The sequence below is a fragment of the Prionailurus bengalensis genome, chromosome F2 (genome assembly GCF_016509475.1).
Source record: "Prionailurus bengalensis isolate Pbe53 chromosome F2, Fcat_Pben_1.1_paternal_pri, whole genome shotgun sequence".
NCBI classification, from domain to species: domain Eukaryota; kingdom Metazoa; phylum Chordata; class Mammalia; order Carnivora; family Felidae; genus Prionailurus; species Prionailurus bengalensis.
In genome coordinates, this window is record NC_057353.1 from 29,944,480 (window position 1) to 29,971,181 (window position 26,702).

The 26,702-nt window shown below is 37.7% G+C and overlaps 1 protein-coding gene across 1 annotated transcript; it reads right to left on the minus strand.

Annotated features, from left to right (window-relative positions):
- Nucleotides 1–12,103: 12,103 nt before the first annotated feature.
- LOC122495534 (myelin P2 protein) lies at nt 12,104–16,633 on the minus strand. Its single transcript, XM_043601265.1, has 4 exons — nt 16,239–16,633; nt 13,846–14,018; nt 13,414–13,515; nt 12,104–12,387 (listed from the first exon to the last, which is right to left on the minus strand). Exons 1-4 carry the CDS (start codon nt 16,309–16,311, stop codon nt 12,337–12,339), a joined length of 399 nt encoding a protein of 132 aa, XP_043457200.1. The 5' UTR covers nt 16,312–16,633; the 3' UTR covers nt 12,104–12,336.
- Nucleotides 16,634–26,702: the final 10,069 nt, after the last annotated feature.

The following is a 26,702-nucleotide window of genomic DNA, read 5'->3' on the forward strand; positions in this document are numbered from 1 at the left end:
CCAACTGGGAACTGATCCAATGATGATAAGATCATTAGCTCCTGTGACCTTAGCTGTATTTAAAGAGTATTCTCTTGGGACCCTAGTATAATATGTCTTGATTGGACATTCGTAAACTAACATCCTTGTCATTCACATTTAGAACCAAATGACTTCCTTCTAGCATTTTCACAGTGATTTGGTAGCCTGCCATGATATTATGCATTGTTCAGAATAATTTTCCATGTTACTGAGGTTGATTCCCCTGATTTATAGCTATTTGTGAAAATTGGCTCTCAAAGGGGTGGAAAAGTCAAGAAGAAAATAACTATTCCAAATAAAGAGCAGATGGTGAGAGTCTTGAAATATTGTTAGAATTCTATAAAGGAATAGGCTTATGATATAAGCTCTTGCTGACCCAATTCAAATGTATAACTATTTCACTTTTCTTATGTGCCATCCAATGATATCTTGATATCTTTGTTAGCTACTAAAATAACCGCTACTGAAAAAGTGCCGTTGTGATTTGTAATAAAGCTACACAGGCATGAACTTTGTTGAGGCACTGTTCTCTAAAGTTTGCTGCTTACCTAGTCACTCTAGTTAGATCAGCAGAATCTTGGTTAAAATTACCTACAGAGGGACATATAGTGAAATGTTTATTTATACCAATAACTGGTGGCATCCTTTAGCTCACTGTTTTATATTTAAAGGAAAAAGAAAATCAGAGAACTAATTTTATTGGGTGAATCTTAAGTATATAACGAGAACTCTAACTTAGTTCTATACTATTGTAGAGTTTTTTAGATCATCAATATGCAGAGTACAAGAAAATAGAAATACTCAATAATTTGGAACTATCATTTATTTTCTATTTCCTTTGAAAGGATTTCTTCAGGCTCTTAGCTAAGTGTGGCTAAAGGGCAGATCTGTGCAGTTGTGCAGCCTATATCCAAACCTGTAGTTGTTACTGGTACCCAAACCCACTTCAAGTTCAACATTAGGCTTTTATTGCTCTGGATTGATCACGTCCATCTATAGGGATTTTTAAAAAGAGTAAGGAATTCTCATTCTTTTAATCCATAATTGTTCACAGGTCAAGTACCGAGTCTTTACCAAGTATACTTTTAAAGTTTTTTAGCTATCTCTGTTCTTCACCGCACAAAACCTAAAGAATTGCCTTACGCCTCCAAAATGCATTGTGGGATCCTTGCCAACATTTGTTTGCTGAGATGGCCTCTCCCTTTCAATGTTTCGTCTCACTCTGGGTGCCAGTGACTTTGCTGTCACTCTGAAGTTGTACTTAAGTAGCTTCTCAGACCAATGTGATTTGATAAAAACAGAAAAGACCCATACTGAGTGTCATCAGAGTTCCTGTTTTACCAAAAAAATGGGGACTGCCAGATACCTTCTTTTACCACAGGAAGCTTTCCCATGTACTTATATACCCCTGACCTTGCCAGATCTGTTTGGTGATGATTAGTGATGAAACTGCCATCAAAGCAAGTAAGAGACAATCCCGAGCGTGAAGATCCTTGGACATCCTGGTCTCTGAATGGAGCCAGGCAGACAATTCGCCTCATTTATTAAGCCCTCCTGAGCCACTCAGCAGTTGTAAGGAAAATGTAGATTTATGAGGTTTTATGAATGCCCAGTGATATAATCTCTAATGAGTCTCCTTAGCCCTTCAGGTAAAATTCTTAAACAAGGAGAGTGGATGACATAACACAGGACTGTTCAATGTTTATGCTTAAGAAGATCCTATCAAGTACCTTCCTTAAACCTATCTTCAACGAACAACATGAAACTCATCAAAATTCTGTTTTGGGTTCTCAGGTAACCTCCTTCCACATGTTTCTGTCCTCCCCCTCACATCCAATCGTCCTACTCACTGAGGAGTTACATAGCTACTTGAAGGCAGGGTCTTTTCTTATTTATCTTTCTTTAGCAGTGATGTTTGTTGAATGAATGAATGACTGCCCATTGAATTCAACTGGGATTTGCTGAGCAGAGTGCCTGTTTAAAGTGGTGTCTATGCTTCTCTAATGAAGACATCCAGATGGCCAACAGGCACATGAAAAGATGCTCAATGTCGCTCCTCATCAGGGAAATACAAATCAAAACCACACTCAGATATCACCTCACTCCAGTCAGAGTGGCCAAAATGAACAAATCAGGAGACTATAGATGCTGGAGAGGATGTGGAGAAATGGGAACCCTCTTGCACTGTTGGTGGGAATGCAAACTGGTGCAGCCACTCTGGAAAACAGTGTGGAGGTTCCTCAAAAAATTAAAAATAGACCTACCCTATGACCCAGCAGTAGCACTGCTAGGAATTTACCCAAGGGATACAGGAGTACTGATGCATAGGGGCACTTGTACCCCAATGTTTATAGCAGCACTCTCAACAATAGCCAAATTGCGGAAAGAACCTAAATGTCCATCAACTGATGAATGGATAAAGAAATTGTGGTTTATACACACAATGGAGTACTACGTGGCAAAGAGAAAGAATGAAATATGGCCCTTTGTAGCAACGTGGATGGAACTGGAGAGTGTGATGCTGAGTGAAATAAGTCATACAGAGAAAGACGGATACCATATGTTTTCACTCTTATGTGGATCCTGAGAAACTTAACAGAAACCCATGGGGGAGAGGAAGGAAAAAAAAAAAAGAGGTTAGAGAGGGAGGGAGCCAAAACATAAGAGACTCTTAAAAACTGAGAACAAACTGAGGGTTTATGGGGGGGTGGGAGGGAGGTGAGGGTGGGTGATGGGTATTGAGGAGGGCACCTATTGGCGTGAGCACCAGGTGTTGTATGGAAACCAATTTGACAATAAATTTCATATTAAAAAAATAATAATAAAGTGGTGTCTATCATGTTGTTAACTATTACTGTGTAAAAATAATGTATTTTTTTTTCACTGTATTCACGGAGATCAAGAAATGAGGGTGGGTAGAATTATTTGGTGTTTTTGTGGTTTATGAACCATACTTGCACTTCCTGGAGTAAATGTTGCAAATAATGACAAACCTAATTGAATATTGCATATTGCTTTCTTTCCACTTTCCCCAGGGAGGAGAGCCTCCTTTACCAGAAGAGATTTACGTTTCTTCCTGTTCACGTGGGAGTTATTTCAGTGTTTACCTAGGAGTTATTTCAAACACCTTCTCTCCATTTCTCACTCACTGCCTACTGATAACCAGAGAGTTTTGACTAAAACAAGGCACAGATGCTTCAATTTAGACATTTGCTGACTGTAGAATGGTCTACAAGTGATCTCACACATCTACCAGCTGAATCAGCAAAACAGATATAAATCAGCAGGAAGACTGTATAGATCTCTGATGAATCCTGCAGGAATTCTATATTCAGTGGGTTATAAATACAGTTCACAAATACACAGAGAACTGAAAGAGTTTCCTTCTGTGCTTTTCTGAGTAGTCCCTGTGTCCTCTCCACCCAAATGTGCGCTCACGTCAATAATTCAAAAATCTAAAATCAACATGAGTTATATACAAGGAAAATACAATATGTGCAGTTGGAAATGGTAGATCTAATCTATATTCCATGTTACAAGAGAAATAAATTTTAATCATATTACTAATTCACAGACTCACCTGTCTTTCATGATTTCTAAATAAGAAAATCCCTCGGCTGTCCTGTGGAACCAAGAATTTAACAGGAATCCTGTTAAATCAAGTATTTAACCATCCCTAGGTTATGCATGTGACTTAATCAGACAACAGAGAAGCAGACAGATTTCCTGTTTATGGTTTAACATTCCAGACCGAACCATTTCAAGAGGAAAGAAGGGAAAGTTCGATGTGACGGCATATTATAATGGCATCTCATTGTTTTTCTTTGTCTGTGAAACTCTGACTAAAAAAACTCACCTTATCTAAACTGTGTGAAACCTAGCCATCTGTTTTCAAACTCAGAATGGATGGAGCCTGCATGTACAGGACACTGGTCCAAATTGTGAAATGCCTGCTACTCATTCGTGCCCCCATTTATTCAGCAAACATTTATAAAGCTTCTTCTAGGACTCAAACACTGTGGGCTGAACATTTTTTTTAATCAAAAAACTCAAATTTCGAGGGGCGCCTGAGTGGCTCAGTCGGTTAAGCATCCGACTTCGGCTCAGGTCATGATCTCACGGTTCCTGAGTTCGAATCCTGTGTCGGGCTCTGTGTTGACACCTCAGTGTCTGAAGCCTGCCTCGGACTCTGTGTCTCCCTCTCTCTCTGCCCTTCCCCAGCTTGCACTCTGTCTCTGTATCTCTCAAAACTAAATAAATGTTAAAAAAAAATTAAAAACAGTATCGTTTAAAAAAATTTTTTAAATAAAAATAAAAAATTCAAATTTCTTCACTTGACCTTTCTATCAGAGGTTTAAATACATGGCTATATTGCAGTGGAGACACAGTGGAAGGAATTATCAAATTCCCCTTGGAGGCAGGTCAGAGAAGTTTGCACGGGATTGATGTCTCTTGAAGGTGACAAGGAATCTGTTGGATGGGAAACAGTGTGCGATGCAGAAGGGAAACTAGATAAATGCTTATCTCTGTCTACATGGAACTTCTAGAAGTTTGGGAAGCAGGTAGCTATTAAAATAGAAAACTCATGAATATAATAAGGCTATTTCAATATTAAATAGCCAATCCTATTAGATATGATGATATAAAATTTAGAAATAAGTGGAATCTTAGGATACCTGAGGGGCTCAATTGGTTAAGCTTCAGGCTCTTGGTTTCAGCTCAGGTCATGATCTCATGGTTTGTGGGCTCAAACCATGTGTTAGGCTCTGTGCTGAGCCTGCTTGAGATTCTTCCTCTTTTCCACTCTCTCTGCCTACTCCCCACTCACGCTCTCTCTCTCCCTCTCTCTCAAAGTAAATAAAGTTAAGAAAAAAAAAAGTGGAATCTTAAAGATCATCCAAATCAGCCCTTCCTTTTAAAGAGGGAGAAACTGGAGGTTTGCAATGTAAATGAGCTACTGAAGGTCACCCCATGCAGGTCAATAGAACCAGGATTCAAGCCCATGACTTCAGATGCTGAATGACGTTCTATTTAACGGCATCTTATCGGATCTGTTTCCTTTTATTAGTGGCATAAATCAGGATTATAGTATATTTGACTTCATTCAAATTTTTTAAATATCTAATCATTTAGGAGCCTACTAAATAGGAAAGGTTCTATATTCAGTAATTATTTGGAGTACTTCACACACACACACACACACACACACCCACCCCAAAACAAAAAACGTAAATGCTGAATAGAAGGATTTACATGTGTCATGTAACAATAGACATAATAATATTTTACATATGAATAATGCACTATACTTTACAAAGTGCTTTCATATGCATATTTTCCCTCCCACATCAGCTGTGTGAAGCAGCCATTACTGCCCCCATTGTACAAATTAGGAAATTGCAAGTGGCAGAGCCAGGGTTCAAATCCATATGTTCCCACTACCCTCGAGGGATTCTTGCTATTATGCTCCCATCCCCTCTCTAACACATGAAATATGCAATAGATGCCCTGCATCTTCCCATATCGGTCAGGAATTTAATTAACAATTGCTGGGACCTAGCGCTTCTCAGGAAGCTTTTAATGAACACAAAGCTTTTAATTTTGGGGACAGAGAGAGACAAGCATGAACGGGGGAGGGGCAGAGAGAGAGGGAGACACAGAACCGGAAACAGGCTCCAGGCTCCAAGCCATCAGCACAGAGCCCGATGCGGGGCTCGAACTCACGGACCGCGAGATCGTGACCTGGCTGAAGTCGGACGCTTAACCGACTGCGCCACCCAGGCACCCCGAACACAAAGCTTTTAATAAACACAAAGTTTAGGACATGGTGTGTCACCTTCAACATTAAACTGTCAAAAGTTCAGAAAAAAGTAAAGCTAATGGATCACTGATGTAGTAATTAGTAAAAGTTTATTGTGTATACAGCAAGAAATTTGCAAATCGGGAGCACTCAACAAAAACATGGAATGATGCTCAGAGGCATATTGTTATAAAGCGGTTCACAGAATATGGAGGCGGTAATTGTTTATTCTTCACAGTGACTGGTTACAATATTAGAATTTTCTTAAATGAAAGGCACTTGGTTAGTGGTTACTTCATATCAATTTTGGGGAACAATTTAAGTTTCGCTTATAATCTTCATAGGCACAAGCATAAGCAACCCAAGTCAAGTTAGCCTCGCTTGTCTTGCAAAATAAACTAAATTAAGCTTTGTTTGGATGACCACATTGGTTTTGTTTGCTCAGGGAATTTTCAAGTTTGGTCCCTGTTTGTGTTTGATTGCAGTCTAGCTGAGAGAGATGGGATTGAGATGAATGAAGCGTGGCATGATATCAGATAGGTTTTAATAAAAATCTAAATTTTTAGATTTGGCTGGCTTTAAATGAAGTCAGTATTCTCCAAATGCCAAGTTACATCAAGGAAATCAAAGGCCAGCAGTGATTCATTTTGGAAATCCTAAATCTGAACTCTATCATCAATTTACTCTACATTATTTATCTCATTTAGTGCAATTTGCATGCATTAATAATTTGAAAGAATGCAATTATAAATGAAGAATAAGTGCACTACAATGCCAAATGCAAGATTGTGCAAAAATTCACGTCCATCGTAAAATCCAACAAGGGAATATTATTTGGTCTCAATGGATGTGAAACTAAGACTTGTCCCAGATCTAGTTTTCAAAACTCTTCAACTATAGAGGCATCAATCCTTTGGTGTTGCTGAGATATTCACCTTGCACCAGCAGACCAATTTGAACTGTTGCATAGCAGTTGGTTACTAAAGAGAGGATTTTAGATAGTGCCCGAATTCCAAGCCAGAGATCTGAAAATTTTGCATGCCATCACTGATTTCCCCAATAGACAGCAAAATGTGCAAGATGCTATTTTGAAAATTAGTCCCATACTATATTTTTTTGAGTAATTTGAACTCATTTTCTAAATTATGCTGAAAAATAGTTTCTATTTTGCGAGGGTTGGCATGATTGTATTGCTTTGTTTCCCTGTTGCTCCACATTTTGCTATTTTGAAATCCTCACTTTTCCATATGTCATGGATAATGGCCAATTGTGTTAACTTCTGTGGAAATAACAAAGATAAGAAGTAGACAGTTGCTTCCCAAACAAAAGACTTGATTATATCTGAGTTGATTTTACCATAGTATTTTCACTACCTCTTGTTACTTAGTGTCACGTTGGGGACATTTGGTACTCCTGACTTTGATTACCTTTCACTCCATTTTAATTGATAGCAACATGATAATAGCCTACATCAAATTTCCAACTTTGGAAGACTTTGGCACAACGGTTCTCAAACTGGCCACACGTTGAAATCACCAGAGGTGTTTTAAGAAAACTACTAATGCCTGGGTCTCACCCGTTACCCATAGATTATGACTAAGTGGGTATGTGTTACAATCTTGGCAATGGGATGTTTAAAAACTTCCTGATGATTCTAATGTGCAGCCGTATTTAGAGAGGTTCCACTTAGTTTAGAAGGAATATTTTTTAAAGGTAAGCCAGAGCAACTTTTTAAGAAATTACAAAGTAAATCTTTAGTCAAAACTTAGAAATATTACAGTCAACGTAAAACTAACACTGTCATTGATAAAATCTAAGTACCATGCTACTTCTAGGCAGTAGTGTGCTAGTAAGTGGATCTCTTGATTGTTTTTATGTTGGTGTAAATAATATTCTTAGTAAATTTAGCCAGTTGGTGTGCAAATCAATATCAACAGCTCTGAGATCTTGAGATCTTGTGAATTCTCTTCATTTTGAGGTATAATAAAATGACCTATTTTAACATCATGTTTGTTACTAAGCAAACAACAATAACAAAAGACAGTTCTCTAATGCTTTTCCTGTGCCAAGCACATTACATATACTTATTTATTCCTCACAACTCTTTGAGATATGTTCTATTATTATCCCCAGTTTTACAACGAAGGAACTGAGGGACACGGGGGTTAAGTAACTTGCCCAACGACACATAGCTAGTAAGCAGCAAATTGGAACTTGAACGAGGCAGTCTGATTGCTCTTAGCCACTATGTTATATTGGCAAGAGCTTTTTGTTCTATCAAAAAGAATTGAGAATCAAAATTATATTCTGAGTACTGCGGAGCTCTCGCTCCCTCCCCCACTTCTGGTTGCTTAAAAATCTTTTCCAAATCTAGCAACATGTATCACCTGCTAAGACGATTATTTGGTTATTTTGTCTTCCTCGTTATCAGCGCAACTCCACCGTTACTGTTATGAAAACAGAAACTGCTCGTGCTTTTTGGACAATAGAGTAATTATATTTATTGAGGAATACATTTTATTGCAAGTCACATTACTACAACCTCTAAAAATAGCACCAGTTTAAAAACTCTCCTTTTTTTATGGGTTTCTCTAGCTGGAGCCAAAATAAATAAATAAATAAACACACCTCAGTTATGATGTTTCTCAGACATGTGTTGACCGAATGCCCAGAGACAGAAGAAGACTTGCCAAGGGCAGGTTTGCTTGTTGTTTTTTTTTTTTAAAGGATTTTGTTTGGAAATAACTTTAAACTTGCAGGGAAGTTGCAAGAATCAAACTATTGCAAAGAAAACACGTGTAGCTTTTGGTCAGGTTAAGTTTTACCCTGTGTGCTTTATCAATTGCTCTCTTCATGGGTGTATGTACTAAATGTGTGCACACACACAAACACACATACTTTTCCTCTGAGTTTTTTTTTTTTTAAGTACATTGCATATATAATGGCCTATTACCCCCCAAATACTTCAGTGTGTATTTCCCAAGAATAAGGATATTTTCTTACATAAACACAGCACACTTCAAACCTAATTTACCATTTGTATTTCAATTGACCAACTAACCTAATATTGTCCTTTGGAGCATTTGTTTTACCTCTAGTACAGGATCTAGTCTAGAATCACTTACTGTATTCAGTCATAACATATTCTGAATGTAACTTAATCTAGAACATTCCACAGAGCCTTTCTTTGTCTTCTATGACAATGATGTTTTTGAAGAATTCAACCAACACCACCCTCCTCTTTTTTTGAGAATGTTCCTCATTTGGAATTTGTCTGATCTTTCCCAGTGATTAGATCCAGATAAGGATTCCAGGCTGAAATACTACATAAATGATGTTCCTTCTCAGGGTATCAAATTTGAAGGCACATGTTCTTCTGCCCCTCATTGGTAATGTTAGGGGTGATTACCCAGTCAAGGGGTTATCCAATTTTTCCACTGCAAAGTTAAACTTTTTTCCCCTCATAACTAATCATCAATCTGTGAAGAGATACTTTCTTAAGATAGTTTCTTACCAAATGAATATCCTTCTCCTGATCAAAATCTCCCTCTGGATTTAGCATTCATTGGCAATTCTTGCCTGAGCCAATATTTACAGTGATGGTTGAATAATGATGACTTTCCATTTCTAACACTCCTTCCATATTTACCAGTCAGCCAATGGCATTCTGATGTAAGGGACACTCTTCTCTTTCTCCCTATTATCATTATGGATTCATAGATCCTTATTTTTCCTTCAATGATTTATAAGTTACTATTTTTCTCAATTATTTTTCAAATTGTCCCAGTTTTTACCAAGGGGAGCACCTCCAAGCTGGCTTCCATGTTTTGGTGGCTTGCCTCTATTATTTTTTTAAAACACTTCCTTACTTTCTGGTATAACAAAATATTTCAGGCTCATGTTGTACCTACCCTGACATCCCATTAGAATTAGTTGTTTCTCCAAGGAATCCTCATTCCTTTTAGTAGGAAATGATATTGGTCACCAAGGTCTGGGCACTAAGTGGGCTCATTCCTACTGAGGTGTCATTGCTTCTAAGCTCTTTGGGCAGATTGAGCTAGGAAATATATGGGTGTATATACACATACACATAAATATGTGTATATACGCACACATAAATGCATGCAGGTATGCATGTACAATTAATACACATATGCACAAATATGCGCATGCCTTAGAAACCATAAATTTACATGTGTTCCAATCCATTCTCACATGATTCTCTCTTGCCTGCCCCCCTGATTTGTTATGTTCCTCTTCCACAGTGAAATCCTGGCCCCTAACAACATCAACACACTTCTCATTTGCTCAGTCATACAATACATCTGAAATAGTTTCATTATTACTTGGGCACAGCAGTCACACTTCCTGCCTGTGCAAAATCAAATGGACCCAGTAATTCTATGCCCAGCTATTTATACAAGGAAGGAACTCAGAGGTCCACCAACAGCCCTGTACCAGAATGTTTATAGTAGCTTTATTCATCATGGCCAAAAACTGGATATAGGCCAGTTATCTTAAGAGAAGAATGGATAAGCAAACTGTGATATGTTCATGCTAGAATACTACTTAGCAATTAAAAGAGCAAACTAATGCATGCAACAATATGGATGGATTTCAAAAGCATTATGCTGAGTTTTCAAAGGCAAACAGAAAGAACACATAATGTATGATTCCATTTATATGAAATCCAAGAACAGGCAAAAATAATCTCTAATGGCACACCTTTAGAGATACTGCAAGAAACAGACATGTTTCTAATAGAGAGGTGTTGCCAAGGAGGCAAAATAAAGGTTTAGCAACTGGCCTCTCTTCAGACAGAGGCAAATCCTGCCTCTATCACTTTGTGATTTTGCACAAGTTACTCTACACTTGTTTCCTCTTTCATAAAGTGGGAATAATAATAGGATCTACCTGCTAGGGTTGTTGTGTGAAGTTATATCAAATATGGCAACATGACATGTAAATCATCTGATACAGAGTAAATGAACTGGGCACACAGTACACATATAACATTTGGTAGCTGTTATTATTAGCCTAGGATGTGTGTTCATACATTGTCCTATATGTGTGTACTGCTGGTTACATTGTCGCTAATCAGTGACAATGCTCAGGAAAGCAATGCATAAATATTTACTAAGAACCCATCAGGTTTTCTATAGTCTTTGATTTAGTGATCCCTCTCCTAGAAAAAGTAGTCGGCACAGTCAGATATATACATGAAGGCAATTTTTGCAAAATAATCTGTAATAACTCCAAACTGGGCATAACATAAAAATAGAACAGTTGTATTATAGAACCATAATAAATTATGGCATATCATTAGTTGAAATGTGGAAGAATCCTTGTGAAAGTTACAAAAAGCAGAATGCAAAAAAAGTATGAGCACTGTGGTTACAGATGAGTACTATTATGTCCACATGCACAAAGTGATAGCTCATACTGCGTAGAATGGAAGCAGTTGTTATCCTCTTTTTAAGATTTTTAAGGAGCACCTGGGTGGCACAGTCAGTTAAGCATCAGACATTGGCTCAGGTCATGATCTCTCCGTTCGAGGGTTCAAGTCTCCTTGTGTTGGGCTCTGTGCTGACAGCTCAGAGCCTGGAGCCTGCTTCGGATTCTGTCTCTCTGCCCTTCCCCTGCTCGCTCACTCTCTCTCTCTCTCTCTCTCTGTCTCAAAAATAAATAAACATTAGAAAAAAAAATAAGAAAAAAAGATTTTAAGAATTTTCCTGGTTACCTTTTCATTTAAAAAATGTATACTTTTTTGGATTAAAAATAATATTCTTTGTATAAAAACCCAAACATGAAAGAAAAGTATAATGCCAAAACCAAATGATAGAAACCAAATCGCTACTTGCTTTTGGTGGAAATGGGACAGGGCGGGACAGTGATTGGGAAGAGGCATGAGCAAACCTTGTGGGATTAAGGAAAGGCACCACTATCTTGATCAGGATGTGAGTTATATGGGTGCGTGCGTTTGTCACAATGGCTTGAATTCTACCCTTAATATCTGTGCATTTCATTGTCCATAAATTACCCCTCAATTTTCAAACAATTGGCTTGAGTAGAGGCTGCCCTTTTCGCTGGGATAGAACTCTGACTTAAATCCTTTCCTTGTAGTTTGTCTCGCTTCTGATCCTCTTCCCATTATGCTCCTGCTACCCCGATCAATACATTTACTTCCTTTTACTATCCAGTTACTTGCTTTACTTGCACTTTGATGCACAAAGTACAACATAAGTTAGAATTTCACAGATCACTAAATGACGTTATCAAGTATTTAGGTGTGGCCAGTATACATACTTTAATACAGTAAGGAAATGCATGCAAATCGAAAATGTTTCAACAACACTGAATTTTAGATTAATCCTCAGTTTAGACCTTTACCTATCTGATCTATTAAGACAAAAGCAAAAACAAACAAATTGCAGTGTAGTCGGGCCTTGCCAACGAAAACCGTTGATTCCCAACATCAAATGATCAAATGCCACTTCAATGAGGAAATGATTTTCTCAGACCTTCTCATAAATTCTGGTGCAGACCACGCCCTTCATTTTACATTCCTTAAGAAAAGAGAGAGATTCATTGAGTATCTAAAACTCAAACTAGAAAACGGCAAATTTGCAAATAGCAACAGAAAATAAAAACAAGCTCAGAATATTAAACTTAGAAAGAAATAGAACATCAATGTGTCAGTCTCCAGCAATTCAGAATTACAATAATTGAAATAGGAGAAACAGTTTTGAAGTCAATCTATGTTACTATAGAAGAATTTTCTTAAAGTGGCAGGTTTTTATGCATAATTTGCATGCATTTGACTCTACTAAAAGTGGATTTCAAAACTGTATGCATATCTGCATCATTTGAGGAGCATTTAAAAATACTGATGGCTCCTTCTTCCCCTCCCAGAGATCTGCATTTAATTGATCTGTGTCGGGGCCATATATTGGTATTCGCTCCCCATCTAGATCTATGTTATAGGTAGGGATAAGAATCTCTAAACTACAGGGAAACAAAAACATTTAAAATTACATGAATTTATATTCACTGTATGTATTAGTAAGCACAGAAGCAAAAACTTAAATCATTAAAAGCCATCCCATGCAACCCTGGTCATCATTCTTATCTGCTGACTAAAGGGTTTCCTATGAGCTGAGCTTAAATTATTGACCTGGTTTAGTTCAAGTTCTTTGAATTCTTGAAAGCAACACACTTAGCTACAAATATTTTATAATTGAGCTGTTCAGAAATACTTTGCTTTTAAAACTTAGATTTGTTTTTCTCTTTGTGAATCCAAACTGGTGATATTTATGCATACTTTTTTGACTTTACTATTATTTTAGGTGTTATTTCTAAAATAATGAATGGGCTTTGTTATTTCTAAAACCTTGGACCTATACTTGAAGTACTTATCACTGACTCTTCATGGTTAAAACATCACCTAATCATTAACTCTGACTTTATTCTTAGCCATTCTTATCTATTTGTATTGCAAAGGGAAAAAAAAAGAATATTTCGAAAAATATATATAACCAGTTTCTCTATTTAAATAGCATTATTTTTGTATTTAGAAGTGAAAATTTTCTTACCACTACCATTTTCCCATCCACCAACTTTCTTTTTATTGTTGTCTCTTTGTCATCCCATTTCTGCACTTGATTCAATGAGCCTCTTGACAAGGTTACAGTGCTCTGCAAAGACAAGTTCCCATAATCAAGTTGCTTGGACTTTGGTTGATTAAAGAAGCCGTTCATTCAGTATTGAATTGTTTTCATAATAGATGTCTCATGAGGTACATTCATTTTTCTATTTTTACCTTATTTTATTTTTTTTAAGTAGGCTCCACTCCCAACGTGGGGCTCAAACTCACAATCAAGAGCCTTGTGACTGAGCTAGCCAGTGCCCCCAAGTCACATTCATTTTCAGTGGAATGAAGTAGGTCTACCCTTTTGAACACTAATAGGAATAATCCTCTTGAGCCACAGACTGATCCAACTTTGAAGAGAAACATTAAAATTTACCTTTGTTTTCCTGTTGTCAGCTGTGGTTTCTTCAAACTCTTGGCCTAACTTGAAGGAGATCTCTGTATTTTTAAACGTACTTTCAGTCCTTATAGTTATAATATCCCCTTTCTTGCTGATGATCACTCGGGGTTTGGCCAAGTTTCCCAGTTTTCTGGTGGCTAACCCCACACCTGAAAATCAAGATAGTGTTAGAATTATGTTGACCAAGAGATATACCTAGAGAGACTACGAATGGCCGCCTTCTTTTATTTTTAAGTTTATTTTTTTATTTTGAGGGAGAGAGAGAGAGCACGCGCATGAGTGCGGAGGGGTAGAGAGAGAGTGAAAGAGAGAATCACAAGCAGACTCCTCACTGTCAATGCAAAGCCCAGTGTGGGCTCTAACTCATAAACTGTGAGATCATGACTGAGCCCAACTCAAGAGTTGGATGCTTAACTGACAGAGTAACCCAGGGACCCCTGAATGGCCACCTGTTACGCTCAGTTGTGTCTCAGGTGTGGAGATGGCAGGTACTGTCACTCACTACCAAGGACCTCCTCCCACGTTTAACCACCTCGTGGAAATACATGTCCATAGACTTAAATAGCTGAGGTTTTATTATTACAAAAGTAACGTCTCCAGATTTTAAGTAAAAGCGTTCAGCCTAAATAGTGCAATTTATCCACTTTTACCACATCCAATCCCACAGACTTTGAAAATCACTACTATTTTATGTGGATCATTCTGGACATTTTGGTTTTACTTATAAATAGTATAGGTATATTTTAAGTGAGACTGTGACAGATATACACTGTTCTATGATTTTTCCCCTCAGTAATATTGTGGATATAGAAAAGCCCCCACATCCTTAATAGAATCTCATTTCTGAAAAATTTTTTTCTGGCCCTTAAGTTTAGCTGGTAAGAAAAAACTTTCCATTTTTCTTCAAGATCTGTACCATTACAAATGATCATAGGTAACTGATTTTTTTTTAATTTTCTGTATCTGAAAAAGAAAACAAAACTAGATTCCTGTTTTATTACTATTACTACTAAGGCTATAGAAATACATGGAAAAGAAATGTCAAATGAGAGAATACATGAAGGAAAAACTAGTTTTGCCTGTATGTGTATATATGAATTGTTATGTTTCATAATAGATGTCTACGTCTATGTCTATACATATATATATATATATATATATATATATATATATATATATATATATATGATCTCTGCAGTAGAGTCTGAGAATCTATACTTTACCAAACTCCTAGGTGATCTTATGCATTCTAAATTTGAAAATGACATAGGGAGTCCTTCATTGAGACTCTTGTATTTTGCTTCTTCCTCAGATATTAGGTCACGTCCATAAATCTAACCAACCTCGTAGTATGGATCTATCCCGATGGGTTCTCATAGTTTTCTAGGCAACATAACATGATTTTGCTCATTTTACCTAAAAAGAGAATCTTTCTCATAAGCTTTCTGAACAGTTAAGTAAAGCTACAGACACTTTGACAAACATGGCAACCTGGGTCATTTGATATCAGTTTCTATTATATTTACACAGCTCTGGAAATTTCCAAAGACTCTTCAAACTTATTGTGCTCATATGGACAAATGGAATATTCTCTTTTTTTTTAAGTTTATTATTTACTTCTGAGAGAGAGAGAGAGAGGGAGGGAGAAAGAGAGAGAGTAGGGGAGGGACAGAGAGAGAGAGAGAGAGAGAGAGAGAGAGAGAGAGAGAGAGAAGAGAATCCAAAGTGGGCTCTGGGCTGATAGCAGAGAGCCCAATGTGGGGCTCAAACTCACAAACTGCAAGATCATGACCTACGCCAAAGTCGGAAGCTTAACTGACTGAGCCATGCAGGTGCCCCAAACATTCCCTAGAATTAGTATAAAATAAAGCTGATACAATAAATGACTGGATTTTCCATCTTCATCCACTGCTCCAATTCCAGGAAAGTCTGAAATTAGTGTAAATTTCTGGTTTAGCTAAACACTAAAATTTTAGATTGAGGTTTTCTATTCACTTTAGTATATTCAACTGCCCATTTTATGAGCACTTCAGTTGTTATAAAACTAACCTTCAGAAAAGCCAGAGGATGGGTTGACTAAGCCTCTAAGATTTATTTCCTCTAGGTCTGAAAGCAAAGCCCTACTGATATGAAACTACTCTTGAAATCAGTGGAAGTTCCATATATTTAAGCAGCTCTTATTTAGGTTAAAATCTATTAAAATATCCACAAGCAAAATGCAAATAAATTATTTGAATTCCACAATAGAAGACTAATTCCAGAAAAGGATTGTACTTTCCCAGAGTCCTGGAAAAGGAATTAAAAGGAAATAGTCATGCAGCTTTCTCAAAAATGATCTTCTCAACCAGAAAAACAAAAACATTTCTTACCCAGGGCTTTCATGTAATCATCAAAGTTCTCACTGGAGACGAGTTTCCAGGTGCCCAGGAATCTGTTGCTCATTGCGATGGATGAGAATTCAACACAGTTCTAGATGAGATTCAGGAGATTCAAATAAGATGCTGAAGCCTCAGAAGATTCTTTTCAAAGATGTCCAAAGCATGTGACTCTCACAGAGACCCAATGGGGAAAAGCAGTGTCAGGACTCGGCAATGAATCGTCCATTAGGACAAAAGAAAGCCCCACATAATGTTTCCTTTAGTCTCCAAAAAATGTTATAAAGATCAATGAGAGTACTATTTGAACCTTCAAAAAATTTTTTTGGTCAATCTTACATTTTCAAGAAGTGCTTAGTCCTTAATGCTTTGGAAAAGACTCCATGAATTGAATCTTATACCAAATTGAATTATATGAGCATGAATGAGTGTGTGTGTGTGTGTGTGTGTGTGTGTGTGTGTGTGTGTGTGTGTGTGTTTAGGCATCTTGGTCACTCTCAATCCTGAGTCTGCAAAATTAAGAATTCTTATTGAAAGAGAAGAAAGGGAGTAAAATGTCCATGAGTATTGTGATATCCGCCTCAAATATGTAGTGGGAGAGAAATGCAGGGGACCAGTGTGAGGAAGTATTCATAGGTAAGGGAGGCTTGGCATAGTTCACATATCCCAGGCGGGCTGAGTGGGCAGACAATACGGTCAGTCTATTACAACAGAGCACAGAAATTGTATTCATGGATGGACAAGAAGGAGCACCAGAACACGCTCTTAGACCGCAGCAAAGATTTTAATCTAAAAAAACCTTTCAGTCTAAATTAAGCAGGTTCTTAGTTAATATAACAACTTTGAATGTAGAGCCTTTAAAATAAATCTTCAGTTTTATAAAGAGAAGGATTTTCTATATAAATAATACTAATATATATTGAGAGTTTGTTACGGGCCACTGTGCTAACTGCTTGTTGGGGATTATTTCACTGAATTCCCTCAACACCTCCCAGAATTGGGTACTATTATTACATCTATTCTACCAATGAGAAAACTGAAGCTTGGGGAGGTTAGGTAACTTGGAGGTTTGAACTTGCATTGTTCCCCAGCCTGGACTCTGGACCGTTATCTGACACTGCTCCCTTTATACCACATATGCACCAAGGCCTTGGCCAAAGGTCAGATCATACTGACATCCCCATGACTAGATAGAGACATTCATTCTCACCCCCCAAATCAGTAGAGGACAAAGTCAAGAGATGAGGCATCCAGGCTACTATGGTACATCAGAGCCTCAGTCTTGACCAGGGGGAGAAGATATAAAACCACTTCAAATATAAATGTTGCTCTTGGGAATACTTTTTGCTGTCATGCCTTTTCCTAGTGGTTTTCTAGATTGGCATTAATCCTGATTGTAAGACAACGGATATTACTAGGTTTTATATATTTGTACACAGGTTGGCACTATTCACAACAGTGGGATATTCATCATGGGGAAATATCCCATGATCAGTTTGCTCATAACAGGTAGAATTGCTGGCCTCTAGGGTTTAGGTTACAAATGTTATAGCTGTGCCATAACCATTGCACTTATGTGGTTAGAGTCCAGGTTGGGTCAAAAATATGGAATCTTATACAGTGATTCCAAGCCTCACCTTACATTACTCGTGCGTGGATAACTCAAAGTGGAAATGAAATAGTGACTAGAAAAATTCCTGAGCTAATCAGCTAACCCAATACTAGACCCAAGAGAATATAACTGGAGGAAGGATATTGTACTGGAATAGAAGAAACAGCTATGAAAAAAAGGGCTTTTGATTAGCAAATGTGTTATTTTCTTAACCAAAACACTTAATAAAAATGAATGATGGTATCACTTGTGCCTTCAAAAAATTTTTGTTACCCTACTTAATTGATAAGTGAAGCTAAACATTCAACATTTAGGTGTTCTCCCTAAATCTGTGAGACTCTCAAACCATCCCACCTGAGCTGAGCCTTTGTATTCAGAGTGACTGATATAGGAGAGCTATATGAATTTTAGGCAGTTCCTGTGTTGCTTATAGGAATAGCTGTGGGTTGAAAATATAAACATTGAGCTATATATTAGCGAGGCTTATAACTTTGAAGCAATTTTAAACAAAGAAAAGAATTTTCTATTTTAGCTTATCAGCAATATACTGACTGCTAGAATTAACCAGATATATTCATACCAAAATAAAATTCTGAGACTCATATGTGAACCAAAGGCACAGATCAAAGCAATGAGAGAAGATCCAAACTAAACCAGGATTAAGATATTAAGTCACTCTTACCTAAGAAAGCTATCAATATCCTAGTGACAGAGTGGATAATAAACACCAGAGCCACATTATAACTAGATACATATATTTATACTTGAACTAAATGTAGTCTGTTTACAGCATGGATTCACCTTTCATAGATTTATTGCCTATGTAAATTCTCAAGAAAAGGGGAGCTACTTGAATCATACACTGAAGAGAATGTCCAGAGATCCAAACAAAATAGATAAAGAAAGTTTGCTCTAGATAATATGTTAGGTAAATATCTCTCACATATTGTCTTCAAGCTGTATCCCATTATATATTTGGGAAAGTGATAACCAATCATCCTATGGTAAATGAACAAAGAATTCATGATCACCCATTTGAGTGCCAAAAATCTGATTCCATTCCTTTCATTCATTTAATTGCAAAAAATATTGAAAGCCTACTAAGTGTTAGGCACTGTTCAAGGTTAAACATCATTGAATAAAATTCCATGCCCTTGTGGAACTTACTTTCTATATTAAAATTAGTATATAGTCTGAAGTTATTTGCAAAATAGCAATACTGGGATCATAACTGGTGGCAAGAAAAATATGTCAAACAATGGGTCACTATAAATAATGGTCATTTTTTAAATGTTCATGTTTTTAATAACTGAGAAAACAAAAAAGGACCTTAGAATTTTCACATCCTCATAATAGGTGAGGAAATTAAACTAACTTTACAACTATGACATCTTAGAAAAGATGGATGATTTTTTAAAAAATTCTTCAAGGCATCAAAACTACACAAAGGCAGAGAAAAATTAAGGGTCTAGGATTTGGGTGAAAAAGGAAAGCCCAGAGGAACAGTCCCAATATTTGGGGCAGATTCCTGCCTTTCTACGTACGATCTCTGAATTCTGCAAAAGGCAAGTGAGAGACACAAGTCTGAAGAATGTTTATAACTGTGTTACAGAGTTAGGGGAACAATGAGGGAGAGTCCTGGTTCGTCATCATGCTTTGGTTTGGGACATTGAAAGGTTGCAGCATAGGGGAGAAGGTGAATTAAACAGGCCTGTGCTAGCATCAATTCCATTCTCAAAATTAGTTTAGTATGATCTGGACAGCCAGTGAACCTCGCTACCAGCCAGAAGCAAAGGAAGATAATGTCACCGTAAGTCTAAATTATTTCTACAATTTTTTCACATACGTTGTCAATCAAAAAAAAAATAGAACAGAGAGACAGGAAAATATGCTCAAAAAGCAAAAGAAACAAGAGTCAATAGAGATAGATGATTGACAAAGCAGATAAAAATAAAAACAAACATGTTATAGAAAATATCAAGACCAAATTTTTTTGGAAGCGCTTTTCCATTTATTTGTTTGATAATTATTTGTTTGTTTTTCTCTTTTTAAATTTTTTAAATTTATTTTTTAATTTACAAGCAAGTTAGTTAGCATATAGTACTATAGTGGTATCAGGAGTAGATTCCATTGATTCGTCCCCTATGTACAACACCCAGCACTTACCCCAACAAGTGTCCTCCCTTATGCCCCTTACCCATTTAGCCCACCCCCCCCACAACCCCTCCAGCAACCCTCAGTTTGTTCTCTGCATTTAAGAGTCTCTCATGTTTTGTCCCCCTCCCTGTTTTTATATTATTGTTGCTTTCCTTCCTTTATGTTCATCTGTTTTGTATCTTAAATTCTTCATATGAGTGAAGTCGTATGATATTTGTCTTTCTCTGCCTGGTTAACTTCGCTTAACATAATACCCTCTAGTTCCATCCAAGTAGTTGCAAATGGCAAGATTTCATTCTTTTTAATTGCCGAGTAATACTCTAGTGTGTGTGTGTGTGTGTGTGTGTGTGTGTGTACACCACATCTTCTTTAGCCATTCATCCATCAATGGACATATTAACTCTTTCCATACTTTGGCTATTGTTGATAGTGCTGCTATAAACATGGGGGTGCATGTGCCCCTTCGAAACAGCACACCTGTATCCCTTGGGTAAATACCTAGTAGTGCAATGGCTTGGTCTAGGGTAGTTCTATTTTTAGTTTTTTGAGGAATCTCCATACGGTTTTCCAGAGTGGCTGCACCAGTTTGCATTCCAATGCAAAAGAGAACCTCTTTCTCCACATCCTCGCCAATATCTGTTGTTGCCTGAGTTGTTAATGTGAGCCATTCTCACAGGGGTGAGGTGGTGTCTCATTGTGGTTTTGATTTGTATTTCCCTGATGATGAGTGATGTTGGGCATTTTTTCACCTAAGACCAAAAATTTTTAAGACTAATAAAAATTGGCAAACTTTTAGCAAGATGGACTTAAAAAGAGAGAGGGTAAAAGTTATTAATTGCAGGAATAAAAAAGGATATATCAGTATATCATATAGTTATTAAAAATTATGGTTATATAACACAGTAATTTAAAAGATCATAAGAGGGGCGCCTGGGTGGCGCAGTCGGTTAAGCGTCCGACTTCAGCCAGGTCACGATCTCGCGGTCCGTGAGTTCGAGCCCCGCGTCAGGCTCTGGGCTGATGGCTCAGAGCCTGGAGCCTGTTTCCGATTCTGTGTCTCCCTCTCTCTCTGCCCCTCCCCCGTTCATGCTCTGTCTCTCTCTGTCCCAAAAATAAATAAACATTGAAAAATAAAATAAAATAAAATAAAAGATCATAAGAAAATAATAGGAGCTACTTCATGCCAATAAACTTTAAGATTTAAAAGAGACTTACAGGGGCGCCTGAGTGGCTCAGACGGTTAAGCGTCCGACTTCTGCTCAGGTCATGATCTCGCGGTCAGTGAGTTCAAGCCCCGCGTCTGGCTCTGTGCGGATACCTCAGAGCCTGGAGCCTGTTTCAGATTCTGTGTCTCCCTCTTTCTCTCTCCTCCCCAGCTCATGCTCTGTCTCTCTCTTCTCAAAAATAAATAAACGTTAAAAAAATTTTAAGAGATTTATAAACTCCTTAGAAAACACAATTTACCAAAAATAATACAAGAAGTAAAAAATGTGAATACTCCAAATCCATTATTATCACTATGGTTAAAATTGCTCTCACAAAGATACTCTGGGCCTGTGAGCTTCACCAATGAATTCTTACAAATATTTCCGAAAAAAATAGCAACCAATCTTACACAAAATCTTCCAGAGAATAGGAAAGAAAGTATTAATTTCCAACTTGCTTCCACCAGGTGTTCGTATGTACTCTTCTCTTTTCCTGGAATGTTTAACCACTCCCATGTGTTTAATCCTTAAATCTCAGCTCAATCATATTTTCCTACCCTTGGGTTGACATCCTTTAGATTTCAATTCAATCATCTTTCTTAACTTCTTCTTGTATAACATCATTTAACAGTTACTGCAATGGCAATTTTCATTAATTTTGGATGTTATTTGATTAATATTTATATCACCCACTGAAGTCTTTGATTCCATACAAGTGGGGAAAACATGTGATTTCACTCGTGTAGTATCCCAAGTACATGACACTCAATAAATATTTGTTGACCGACTGAATGAAGAAAATACAAAATTTTCTACTTATAGGGGTTATTATTTGCATTAAATCAGATAATAAATAACATGAAAGCATCTAAAATTGGTGCTTATGATCAATAATATTGTTCTGCTAAACTTCCTTCTCTCCTCTCCCTCCCCTGCCTTTTTTTTCTTGCCTTTTTCACACACACTGGAAGCAGGGAGAAAGCAAAGGCGGTGGGGCACGTCTAAGTGTGAAACTTACTGGCAGCACTCATTCCCTCACTGGTCACTCTTTTAGTGGCACTTTTTTCCGTGTCCAGGATGACAAGACCATAGCACACCACTAGGAAAGTGCACATAAGTTGATTCCAAGACTCATTGTACATATTCTCACCTGCATGCATGAAGACAATTACTCGACACAAATTTATTGAACTGAGGTAGCACTGGAGAGAACGTGGTGAGTGAAACAGCAACAGTCCCTGCCCATAGGGGCCTTATATCCTAGTTAGGAAGACAGACGTTAAACAAACGGTCAGAGACATATTAGAATATCCAATTATTATTTTCCTTTTTCCCAATTATTATTTTTTATCATTTGCAGATGGAGGTAGTGAGGATATCACTAAAGAGCCAATGAACCATTATTATGTAGGAAGATCCCTTATGAAATTGTTTAGACACCAGATGCCTTGAGACTGATGATCTCATTTATCTTTAGAATTCAGCCACTAAGGCATCTGGTGCCCCACCAGAGACAGCTATTTGACAGAAGGTGACAATGGCACTTCAGGCTTGATATCTTCCTATTACATGTTTCAGATGAGTGTTTTTCTCTACGTTTAACAATATTGAGATTATAGTTGCTGTCTTAATGCAAATCATTTCTTGTAAGCTCCTTAGTCACCAGTGGATATTCTATCTTTTGGTTGCTATGGTGACAGTTGCTGTGACATTTACACTGCTCAAAGGTGGTTAATAGCTTGTCTTTTGTTGAATGGCAATAAAGAGAGGGAAGTAGTTTCTGATTCCTCCAAACAATGCATTAAGCTTTGTTTTTTCTAGACTGTAACGTACATGGCCTCTTGCAAAATCTAGTCTAAGATTTCAAATCATTATTCCTAATAGAACACCTGAGAATTAAAGTTACTCATTCACTGGGGAGGAAATAGAAGATAATTTCTGCATCTCAGCTTCTTTTGTTAGTCATTACAGCATATACTAAGCTGGCCACAGTTTTTTATTCAATTTGCATTTTTTTCCTCTTAGTGAGAAAGTGACGTTCACAGCATTAAAGTAGGCTGTACTTTTCAGGCATTAGCATAAAGAGCCATAGGAAATACTTTTTAGGACTTAGCCCATCTGCTCCCTTACAGCTGATGGGAGAAAGAAATCCCCAAAAAATAATTCACTTGCAAAGGATAGTGAGAAGCGTTAGCATGTCTAGCTTTATTTCATAAGGAACAAATATAAACTCATAACAGTTAAGGTGATTTTCTAATCGTGTATTACACAGATAGCCTACCTTTTTTCCTACTTTATTTCCTTAATTATGTCTTACAAATGTTTTCAATAATGGAGATGGTATAAAGGCCTTGAGAGAAAGTATTATTTACACACACACACACACACACACACAGGTAGACCTACATGCATATACACACAGTATTTTCCCTAAATGTTCAATTTAGAAATCTTAAGAACCTGTAGGTTTGGGATTAGGTTGTTTCCTGATATTTCACCCTAATTTTCCAAGTATACAACTCTGTAAAGCAAATAGACTCCATTTTGCAAAGGAGAAAACCAAAGTGGTTAAACAGCTCACGCTTGCTCACATAGGTGTCCACGACAGAAGCAGGGTTCAATTGGCTCTCACTGCTTCTCCAACCCCATTCACTTCACTTCACTGCAGTGCGTCTCTGGGGTAACAGACAAGTCTGATTCTAGCATGGGGCTGGTGTCTAGATGGTTCCTTCCCAGCCTTGTCCGTCTCCAAAACTTACACAGGATCTAGATATCAGACTTTAAAATAGGCAAACCAGGGGTGCCTGGGTGGCTCAGCTGGGTAAGCGTCTGACTTTGGCTGGGGTCATGATCTCCTAGTTCATGGGTTCGAGGCCCCCATTGGGCTCTATGCTGGCATCTCAGAGCCTGGGCCTGCTTTGGATTCTGAGTCTCCCTCCCTCTCTCTCTGCCCATCCCCCACTCACACTCTGTCTCTCTCTGTCAAAAATAAATAAACGTTAAAATTTTTTTAAAAAATGGGCAAACTATATTTTCCCTAAACGTTCAATTTAGAAATCTTAACCTGTAACTTCAGGATTAGGTTATTTCCTGATATTTCATCCTAATTTTTCCATCTAGATTACTATCTTTGGCATAGTTATTTTTAAGGCCAGTGAAGAAAAGCATGGACTTATGTTTATTGCATTTTTGTGCAAAAATTTATGAAAATTAAAACACTAAGAAGGTTCAAAACAAATTATTTTGTCAGTGTTATTTTCCTTCGTGGCTTATAAAAACTACTATTGCTTCCTTCATTTCAAACCCTTTTGGAAAGTGAACAAATAATGGCTTTTCATTGCTCAACTCACTGTAATGAAAAGCTCCATTATTTCCAACACAAGTTAACAAATATGACACACTATTATTTACTTACAGATAGATAATGATAAATCCTGTACAACATGACAGATATGTTATCATTTACTTACAGATATATGATAACTTTTGAAGGCAAGTCAGATATACCAAGTGACTGATCATGCGAAAGTCCTTAGGAAAGACTAATAATGATTCTTAGTATAAGCATCAGTGACTTTTTTTTCTACAGAAATTTTGACGTGTGTTGACTGAGAATAAAAGTAAAAGCAGTAGGGTTTCAAGATGCCAGCCTATTTATAACATCAAAAGTTGTGAGCTCTGTGCCTAACATGTTGCTGTTTTCCAGCACCTAATTTGGTTTTGAACAGTTGTCAGAGTAAGAATTTGTTGAGTCAATGATTTCCTCAGGAGTAGTATGTTTTCTTCTACCTACTAAAGACACAACACGAGGCTTTTGTTTCATTTAAGTTCTTTGTACTTTGAGCTGTGGCATACAGAGGAGAGAAATGAGTCTTGAAAATTGAGACCTGTAGTATTCTTTTCTTAATTATGCCTCCGTAAATCCACAGATCTAAATGAGTAAGTGCCTAGTGCTTTTTAGAGTAGTATCTTCTTCCTAACGGTTGTGGGAAACCCTAATGGTTGTGCTCTGAGGTGTTGCTAAAGTGGCCTGTCATTTGCACGCCCCTTGCAATCAGACTGTGTTCTGATTAAAGAAGGATTGGCTGGGGCGCCTGGGTGGCTCAGTCGGTTAAGCGTCTGACTTCGGCTCAGGTCATGATCTCAAGGTTCGTGAGTTCGAGCCCCGCGTCGGGCTCTGTGCTGACGGCTCGGAGCCTGGAGCCTGCTTCGGATTCTGTGTCTCCCTCTCTCTCTGCCCCTCCCCTGTTCATGCTCTGTCACTCTCTGTCTCAAAATAAATAAAACATTTAAAAAAAAAATAAAGAAGGATTGGCCCATGTCCCTCTTTGTGCAAGGACACATTGGGGGTTGAGAGTCCCTTTGACCTCTGGGGAGCAAACGTGGTCACAGTTTGTACACACTTGAGTCCTTTAGGTAGGACAGGCCCAAGTCCTGTGGGAATGCCTGTCATCGCCCACATCCAGCAGCTGTGTGGCCACCACCAAGCCCATCACTTCAGGTGCACAGCTGTGTGCTTAGGCATCTTCAGGGTTTAATATGACAATCCTAGATCCTCTCCTTGGCCTAATTACTTTCCTTGATTTGGTTCCCATGCTTATTCGTTTTATAGAATACCTTTCAATTTCATCCCTACAAAGGCAGCCATACCCCGCAGTTTGCCTAGGGCAGTCCCCATTTTTGCCTGTTGTCCAAGGGTAATTATTGATACAGTCCCTTTCCACTGTAGACAACAAATTACATGGACATTCTACTTTAGCCCATATTAAACCTAACTCTCACGACTTATTTTTGACTGACTGCTATCAGTTTGGAATTTAAGGTACAACATGGTATTTACATAATTCTTCCTCTTTTCTCTAAACCCTGAGAGTACTTCCTAGTAACAGTAGTTAATGAAATTATTAAGGGACTTGGTGTAGCTCTAGATATTATATTCTTACCAGGAACTTAGAAATTCAGTACTGGCATTTAATATAAGGTCATTCTGCAAAGACTAAGTTGTAAACAGTGGTGACAGGTGTACTGGCCTGATTATTTTAAGTGGGCTTATGGACGAGTGAGACAATAATTGTTTCAAATGTTCTTCTACAATAATTCAACCACAGTGCCACAGTGTATAATGTCCAGGCTGTGTTTTGTGCTCTATCCATCTATATCAGCAGGGCCAGCCTTCTGCAAAAACAGAAAGTCAGCATGTTGGTTTCCAGCATCTGTACTGCCCAAAGTAGTTCCTAGTGGTTGTATCTGCAGTGTATTGTACCCTCTTTGAGGTCACAGGAATTTCAACAGAGCACTCTTTGACAGAATGCCTTAACTTAAATGGAATGGGTCCACTGGAGGGAAGGACTATAGAAGTCAGGTAGACAGAGGGTAGGGGAACTTTGGTGCTCTCATAATCATATAATAAGCAAGTCGCTTCTTACCTCACCAATTAATCAGCTTGTCCCCAACCCTCACTATCACACAGCTCCAAAACTGCAC